The sequence below is a fragment of the Quercus suber genome, unplaced genomic scaffold, assembly GCF_002906115.3.
Source record: "Quercus suber isolate HL8 unplaced genomic scaffold, Cork oak 2.0 scaffold_1375, whole genome shotgun sequence".
In the NCBI taxonomy this organism is placed as follows: domain Eukaryota; kingdom Viridiplantae; phylum Streptophyta; class Magnoliopsida; order Fagales; family Fagaceae; genus Quercus; species Quercus suber.
Window position 1 is genome coordinate 11080 of NW_027070755.1, and position 9167 is coordinate 20246.

General features: G+C 32.3%; 1 protein-coding gene across 1 annotated transcript in view; it reads left to right on the top strand.

Moving 5' to 3' along the window:
• The window catches only part of LOC136065952 (aquaporin PIP2-1-like), an 11475-nt gene extending 3191 nt beyond the window's left edge, over nucleotides 1-8284 (top strand). The window contains exons 3-4 of the mRNA XM_065769786.1: nucleotides 7927-8067; nucleotides 8171-8284. Of these exons, the coding sequence (XP_065625858.1) occupies nucleotides 7927-8067; nucleotides 8171-8284 (255 nt within the window). The remainder of the gene's footprint in view (nucleotides 1-7926; nucleotides 8068-8170) is intronic.
• The last annotated feature ends 883 nt before the right edge of the window (nucleotides 8285-9167 follow it).

The following is a 9167-nucleotide window of genomic DNA, read 5'->3' on the forward strand; positions in this document are numbered from 1 at the left end:
TTTTTTTTTTTTTTTGAATAAATATCTTTTTTTTTTTTTTTTTTAAGGGGGGATAAGGACGCACATAAACTAAGACACAACATCAACAAGTAACTCAGATTTCTTCAAAATAGCCAGGGCATCACATCTTTACGCTTCCCTAAAAACGTGCTTGCACTTCTGTGTGTGGGATCATCCATAGTGAATACTTGCAATCACCCCCTTAGCAATATCTCTACTTTGATCTCTTTTAGCAGGCCTTTTATAAACTTGCACAACAAAAACCTCAATTCGATCCGCACCCTTAATTCTGTCGTCATGATCATCATACAAACATCTAATGGAGTTTTTACATATTTTGGTCCCAATGTTGTGCCTCTTTGCACTTGATTTCTGCTTGACAAAGGCCTCTGCAATTTTAAGAAACACATACTTGTGACATGCTGCACAGGATGGAGGAACACACTCAACTGAGCTAAATCTCTAACTTAACTTTGTCGGAACACTTCGTATTTTTCCCATTTAGTTTTGCTTTGCATACGGGAAAGAAAGCCAAAGAAGTTGTCAAAATTGGATTATTTTGTCAGAACCATCGTAGAAATAAGTTAGAGAAAGAACTCGGTTTCATGGACCGATGAAAAGGCTTTCTCAAACCTCAAGCCCATTTTTCCAATCTCACCCCATTTCAGAGTTAGGCCTATCCCAGCTATTTTACACAGCATTTTTGGTCTTGCTTAAAGGCCCACATAGCTCCTTAACTAGCCCAACCTTTTAACTAATCTCTGACTCAATTCCATTTGCTACATCAAAAGTAGCCCAAATAACTTCCTTATCTTTATCGTTCATTTCCTCTTGCAATCCACCTTAGTATTTATAGAAGAGTATGGACTATGGACACAACAAAAAGTCATCACAATTTCACAGCATTTCTAAACGTTAAAAAATGTTTGGCCGAAATAATAAAGATCAAATGTTTTTTCATCCAACCCTTGTCAAAAGCAAAAAGTCTCATATGTATCACTCTTGATGCATGCACGATACAATGAGACGTTTGGCCTCTGAGCACAAAATTGACAAATGGATTTATTTCGCATTAAACAATATCTATGAGAGATAATTATAATAGAGTAATAATTGCTTGACAAAAGTCACGGAGTGATCAACACCTTTCTCATATATAATTAAATCCCTGAACTCTTTTTCGTTCAAGACCTGATTCAATCCATCCTTAAGTTACAAAACACAAACACTTTCAACCTATAATTAGCAATAAAACCAAATAAACATAGATAACCAACAACTTTTCTTTAGAAATCTAGTGACTAGTGGTAACTTTCTGTTTCTATCCCTTTTCCCATCATTTACTCCAATAATGCAAGGAATAGCATCACATTGCTAGCTTGGGGAATAAGATTGAGCATTCATTTTGATCAACGACTTTCACGATGAAATCAAATCCCATGTACGTATTAGGTGATGACTGCTAATTGCATTCATTCTCCACATACTTTTTCTTGGTAAATCATTCTCCACATTCAAAACTTGAGTTCAAAACCTATCATCTTATTCGTGGCAAAATTAGGTGGATGAATGGTACTTGTATTCATTCTCCACATTCAAACTTGAGTTGGAATCTTATCATATTAGTGGCAGAATTAGGACCTTTTTAGCGGTATTTGTAAGGAAGGAACTTCCAATTTGATACATTGGAAAGGTTTTTGACAAATAAGGAAAAAAAAAAAAAAGATTATTTTAGTGCTGAAAAAAAAAAAAAAGATTATTTTAGTGCTGAGTCAATCTCTAAAACAAATAAACTTTGAACTAGTTTTTCTTAAATAGTTTGGTTTAGACAAAATAAAGGGTAAACGTTGAACTAGTTTAAAAGCTAATGTACGATTAAATTTTCATAATTGGTTTCTAAAACCTAAAAATAAAGATTACACACTGATATAAATATAATTCAAACTTAATTTAGACATTGTTAGAGTCTCTTTTTGGGTGGCCATGCGTTAACTGTTGAAGAGATGGTTTTGCAATTGAATTTCGAGGTTTGAAATATATTTGGTAATTAATAAATTTATGCATCATTTATAGTATTTTAATCGATTTCTTAGAGTACCAATGTCATAAATATCTTGATAAAACAAATCCTTTGCATGCTAAAATGGCTAGACTAGCTAGGGACATATGCAAATGGTTTTGAAACGTACTAAATTTATTATAGTAATTATAATAATCTTGTGTGAAGTATAAGATGTCTTGCATGCAAATACCCATTATGCAAACACTATGGTGATGGGATTGAGATCCTACGATATTGTACTTGATGCAATTGTTATGGATGACTAAGATTTAACTGAAATTTTCGCAACTTTAAATGTCAATCATTGAATATAAAAAATGAAAAAAAGAAGAAGTAAAAAAAGTAAAATTATTAAAATATTGTTGTGAGAGGGGGAGGATTAATTGCATTAGATCTCAATCCATGGGGCACAATAAAAAGAATGCTACTGATAAACATTGCAAGTGCAGACATAGCCATAGGTGCAGACATAGCCATAAGACCCAACACCACTAGGTGATGAATTGTACTATTTTTATAGAGTTTCCCAGTTTCCCACCCTCAAGAATAATGTGATCTTGATGGTGGTACTGGCTTATATATTTAATAAGTTGTTTGGGTTTCTCAAACAATGCTAGAATTTTCAATGTATTTATTTAATCTTGAGCTCACCAAAAGTCCTAAACTTTAAAAGATGTTTTCCAGATAAAAATCAGATATATTTTTAATCAAACTATAAGTCTCAACTCACCCCAAACTTGTCACTCACTCACTCTTGATGCATGCATGACATGATGAGAGCTTGAGCTTTTTGAAAATGAAGCTCAAATTTGACTTATTTGGCATTTAAAAGTGTGTATGAAAATAGTTATAATAGGATAATTGTCGTTTGATAGAAGTCGTGGAGTGCCTAACTTCTTCTCTATGCAAAACTAAATTCCCAAACTTAGTTTTTTTGTTCAAGACCCAATTTTATCCTTCTTTAGGTTAGAGCTTAGAGGATAACAAATACTTTAACTTAATTTTAGTAATGGAACTAAATAAATATAGGTGACTAATCATACTTTAGAATTCTGATGACTGGTGAAAGCTCTTTGTTTTTATCTCTTTGTCAACCATTTATCCCATGCATGAAAGGAATGTCCGCAAAATAGTTTCACATACAAGAACAAGCATCGCTAGCCTAAGCGATCGAGGCTGTCCAAAATCCCAATGTCGAGAATAGTTGTTAAGAGAAAGGAGGATAAGATTGAGCATTAGTGACTTTCACAATGATATTATATCAAATATAGTAAGTGATGAATGGTAATTGCATTCACTCTCCACATTCTAAACTTGGGTTCAATACCTATCTTCTTAGCAGCAGAATTAGGTGGATATATGAATGGTAATTGCATACATGATTTCATTCTCCACTTTCAACACTTGAGTTCGAATCTTATCCTAATAGTGGTAGAATTAGGATTTTGTTAGGGGTATTAGTAAAGAAAGAACTTCCAATTTGATACATTGGAAAGGTGTATGACAAACAAGCGATCGAAAAAGAATTTGATTAGTTTGGTGTTGAATCAATTATTAAAACAAATAAACTTTGAAGTAGTTTAAAAGTGTGTAGATTAAAATTTAATAATTAGTTTCTAAACCCTAAAAATAAAGATTACATACTGATATAACTATAGTTCAAACCTTTTTTTAATCATTATTTTATAATCTAGTTCAAACTTAATTTATATATTGTTGGAGTTTTTTTTTTTTTTTTTTTTTTTGTGTGTGGCCATGTGTTAACTATTGAAAAGATGGTTTTGTTGGATCCGGGTTCATTTAGGTGAACAAAGATTCTTTTCAAATTAGAGAAATCCTTTTAGGTGAACAAAGATTCTTTCCAAATTAGAGAAATCCTTCAAACTCTTCATATATTTTTATATTGAGTGTAAATTTTGAAAATCGAACCGTTGGATTGTATGTTTTTATTATATCCTTCATGCTTGAAAATTTTCAAGAAGATTAAAGGTTAATCGCTATGTCATCAAACAAATGTCATAATTTCAAATTTTTGTAATTTAAAATTGTGTATAAAAAATAAGTTTATTAATTGAATAGTAAATAACATCCGATTTGAACGAAATTTTATATGCATGTTAAGAACGTAAGGAATATGAAATTCAATGATTAGATTTCAAAACTCACATAAAAAAAAAGATATATGAGAAGTTTGAAGAGTTTTTCTCTAAACTAGTTTAGAGATAAACTTTGTTCCATTTAGGGTATCAAGCCCAAAACTCACATCAAACTATGGATGATATGTTGTGAACCAGGATACTTGAAAGATAAATGAATTGATTTGAGGTGCATATCTCGAACTCATGGTTTTTAAACCCAAACTGTTTACAGAATTGAAAAATAGAGAGGTTCAAGGTTTTTAATGTCGGATCGAGGTTAAATCATGATAATATTATAATTAATTTAGTAATTAATTAAAATACAAATAAAGGTATGTTAGCAAAATTGACTAAAAGCATCTTAAAAAATTGAAACAGACTTTCAAATAAATTTTCATGATATTATAAGGTTAATAGAAAATAATACAACATAAATAAGCATGAAAAAAAAAATTGTATAATTATCCTTCACATAGAAATCATTTTGATTGAATAAAAAAGTCAAATTTAATTATTTTAATAACCTCCCATGAAAATGAATTATTCTTAAATCACAAGTAAATTTAGCAAAGAAAACAAATTTAGTAATATTTAATAAATTTAGAGAAGTGATATAATAAGTTGAAAAATTATAAATGATGTACGTATAAAATAAATATAATAATATAGGACGAGATCTTAGGTTATACACCCCAAGGAACCCAATTCTCTATTTTTTTAGAATAAAATAAACTCTTTGATCTAGTTGAACTAGCTCACAGTTTAGATAGTTTTCTGAGTTGAACTGCAATTCAAAGAGTCCGGTCCATGTTTGAAAACCTTGCCTAAACTTGAGAGGGAAAACAGCCTTCTTGGGTAAATTTTTGCTTATTTCTAATTAATGCATTCAATGTACATAAATAGCCAAGGATAACTGTGGGTATCTAAGGCATGCATGGCAACGTCCTAAGTTGTCCTCAGCATGCTTTGTAACGTTCTAGGCATGCACGGCAACGTCCTAGGCAAGCTTGGCAACGTCCTCGGACGGAGTCCTAGGAGTCCCACATCGAAGGAAAACACCCCTACTTGCTGCCTTATAAGCTGTGAAGCCAATGGAGTAGTGTACCACTAGAACATTGTGTTCTAGTGGTACACTACTCCCTTGGCTTCACAACTTATAAGGCAGCAAGTGGGGGAGTGTTCTAGTGGTACACTACTTCCTTGGCTTTACAGCTTATAAGACAGCAAGTGGGGGTATTTTCCTTCGATGTGGGACTCCTAGGACTCCGTCCGAGGACGTTGCCAAGTATGCCTAGGACGTTGCCGTGCATGCCTAGAACGTTGCAAAGCATGCCGAGGACGGCTTAGGACATTGCCATGCATGCCTTAGATACCCACAATAACATTCTCAAGAAAAAAAAAAAAGAAAAAAAAAAAGCCAAGAATGAGATAACCTCATCAACAAATCTTAAAACCATGGAACTAATCCTTTCCTAAAACATAGGAATTAATTTGAATACGAATAAATAACAATACTTATCTATTTAGGATGCTTTATTTTATCACTAAACTAAATTCAAATAATTTGTCCAGCACTTAGGTCATAACATTCGCTTCTCCTTCAAGATGAATCTTGTCCTCACAATTTTGAAACATGGAAATCTATGATTGCTTACACCATATTCTTCTACCTCAATTGGAGAAATTCGACCTCAAATTTTAAAGTGTTGGGGGATAAGAATTTGAATATTTGATACTTGTGCCTTTATGCAGCAAACTAAGATGAGGATTAGAATTTGATTTCAATTTGTATTTAAATTTAAATAGTCGTGGTAAGGTTTATCTCCTTAATTGTATTTTTTGTATGTAGGAATTATGAATGAAACAAGTAGAAAATCGACAAAAAAATGTATATTTTCTCTCTCAAGTTGAGGAGATTGGTCATCTCAAATTGACTAACTATCTTTTTTAACTTTAGGAATTTATTTCAATTCGCAACATTTGATATCAGAGCACTTTAACCTGCATCTCCATCGGAAAAGGCCATTAAAAAAAAAAAAACTGTCAATCCACCCTTGTCATCACCGAAACCCACATCCCACTGGTACCATCATCAACGAACAACCAAAAAGAAATCACCATGTTTCCACATTCCACTAGGTCATCTCCTTCAAATAAACCTTTTTTTCTAACTTGACCCATTACTCCCAAAACTTCACCCAACCCACTTGCCAAATTTTTTTTTTTTAAAAAAAAAAAAAAAAAAAAAACCTCTTTTTAAAAATCAATTTTTGCATATAATTGTTGTAATCTTTATATTTTAGGTTTTATAAACTAATTACAAAAATTTATTCTACAAAAACTTTTAACTAGTTCAAAGTGTATTTGTTTTAATGATTAATTCAACACCAAACTAATCAATTTGTCAAACACCTTTCCAATGTATCAAATTAGAAGTTCATTCTTTACAAATACCCCTAAAAAAAACCTAATTATGCCACTATTAGAATACAAAGTCAAGTTTTGAAAGTGGAGAATAAAATCATGAATGCAATTACCATTCATTACCTACTACATAGGATTTAATTTTGAATGCAATTACCATTCATCACATACTACATGGAATTAATTTTATTGTGAAAGTCACTGATCAAAGCGAATTCTCAATCTTATGCTCCTTCTCTTAAGAACTATTGTCGACGTCGGGATTTGTGACCATCTCAATCCCTCAGGATAGTGACACTTGTTCTTGTATGTGGAAATATTTGGTGATGCTTGGAGTACATCACTTTGATTCTCCAAAATTCATGGGATCCTTGTACTTTTGATTGTTCTTTAATTTTCAAAATTACATTGGATTGCCAATTCTTCAACTACTTTTATGAGCACCAAGACGACAAATGCATTGCCTCCAACATCCTTGAACTTATTGAAAATGATAAAGTCAATGTGTGAGATTGGGCTAGACTTAATTGAAATCACAAGAAAATCCTTTGATTTATCTTTTCTACATCACAAATCCTTTAATCTTCAAATGCAATTTGTATAACAAGTGCACCCTCCGACATAGTACTCTCTGATCATATTTATCATTGGTGATGCCTAGAGTACATCACTGTGATTCTCCAAAAATTTCATGGGATCCTTGCACTATTGATTGTATTTGATTCCAAAATTACATTGGATTGTTTATCTATGATTTCTATCATTTGAACCCACAAACTTTCATCCTTGCTTCCATCCTTGATATGTTTTTGGACATGTCCTTGAGAATCTCTAACATTTGGTTGACATGCTTTGACATTGTTCATTCCTTTTTATTATGATCGAAGCTTTGATATGTGGTAGACATGAATAACTTTGAGCTCGATGCAAAAATTGATTTTTAAAAAGAGGTTTTTTTTTTTTTTTTTTTTTTAAAAAAAAAAAATTTGGCAAGTGGGTTGGGTGAAGTTTTGGGAGTAATGGGTCAAGTTAGAAAAAAAGGTTTATTTGAAGGAGATGACCTAGTGGAATGTGGAAACATGGTGATTTCTTTTTGGTTGTTCGTTGATGATGGTACCAGNGAAGGATATAGCAAGTTGGCCAGTTTGCATAGGATATCATGGCAATTTTCTAAACATATAAATTTATGGCTGAATAGTGTATACTCTACATAAGCCATTGTATTATTCTGCAAAAAAAAAAAACATAAGCCTTTGTATTTGTCACTTGGTTGATTTTGTTTTTTGTTTTGGTTAAATTTAGGTATTGGCACCCCTTCCCATTGGATTTGCTGTATTCATGGTTCACCTAGCCACAATCCCAATCACTGGTACTGGTATCAACCCAGCTAGAAGCTTTGGAGCCGCAGTGATCTACAACAAAACCAAGGCCTGGGATGACCAAGTATGTGCCTTTTCCTTCTTCTTCCTCCCACTATTTATATATATATATATATATATTAATATATAAGATTCTCATATATAATTATATTTATGATGTTTTTCAGTGGATATTCTGGGTTGGACCTTTTGTTGGAGCTGCCATTGCTGCCTTCTACCACCAATACATTCTTAGAGCAGCAGCCATTAAGGCTCTAGGATCCTTCAGGAGCAATGCTTAAGTTTTAAGCTTTTCAAACCAATTATGTATTACGATGGAGATGAGTGTTTCAAAGTGAATAACAATACTGAGGAATGCAAGTCTGTCTGAGGGGTCCCTTTAGCAATCCTCAATAGTCGTGTATTCCATGGAATTGTAGATCAACGTGTCTGTGGGACAGGACAGGGGGGCTGCCTTTTGTGTATCCCTTTCCTTTTTCTCTTTTCTTTTCTTTCATGTATTTATGTGGTGATTGTTGTCCTTGTTTATCCTTTGAATCATCTTTTACTTTATGCTTTTTCTATGTGGTTGTGTATTCGTGTTGTTTCCACATAAAAGCTAGTGAAAATGGAATTGTGTTCATCAGTCTCAATCTCAAATTCTCAGTCACCTTTCATTTGCTTTATAGTCAAGTATTCTTCATACTTGCAAATTACGCTATATAGGGTCATCGCTCTTTCCTTGAAGTAAATTTCACGGAATTTTCTTCTCAATTGCAATGTTGAGTTTGAGACAATGACAAAGACTTCACAATAAAGCATTATAGCGGCATCTCTTGTGACATTAGGGATAAGGGCTTGGGAATTTATTAACAGGTCTTCAGTGATTTTGTCATGGAAGCTAGTAGGCAAATTGGTAAAGAAAAAAAGAAAAGGAATTAACATTTTCAATTCCACGTCTCTAACTAACAATACTGCATACGCAACAAATTTTACAATTATTAAGATTACTATGTAGGCAACAAATTTCACAATTATTAAAATAATAGATTGTGATGCATATAACATTATTTTTATATGAAATTGGACATTAACATTATTATTATTATTTTGATTATCAACATTATTTTTTATTGTTAACCCATCTCTCTTTCCCTTACTATATATTATATTGGGATAAGTGAC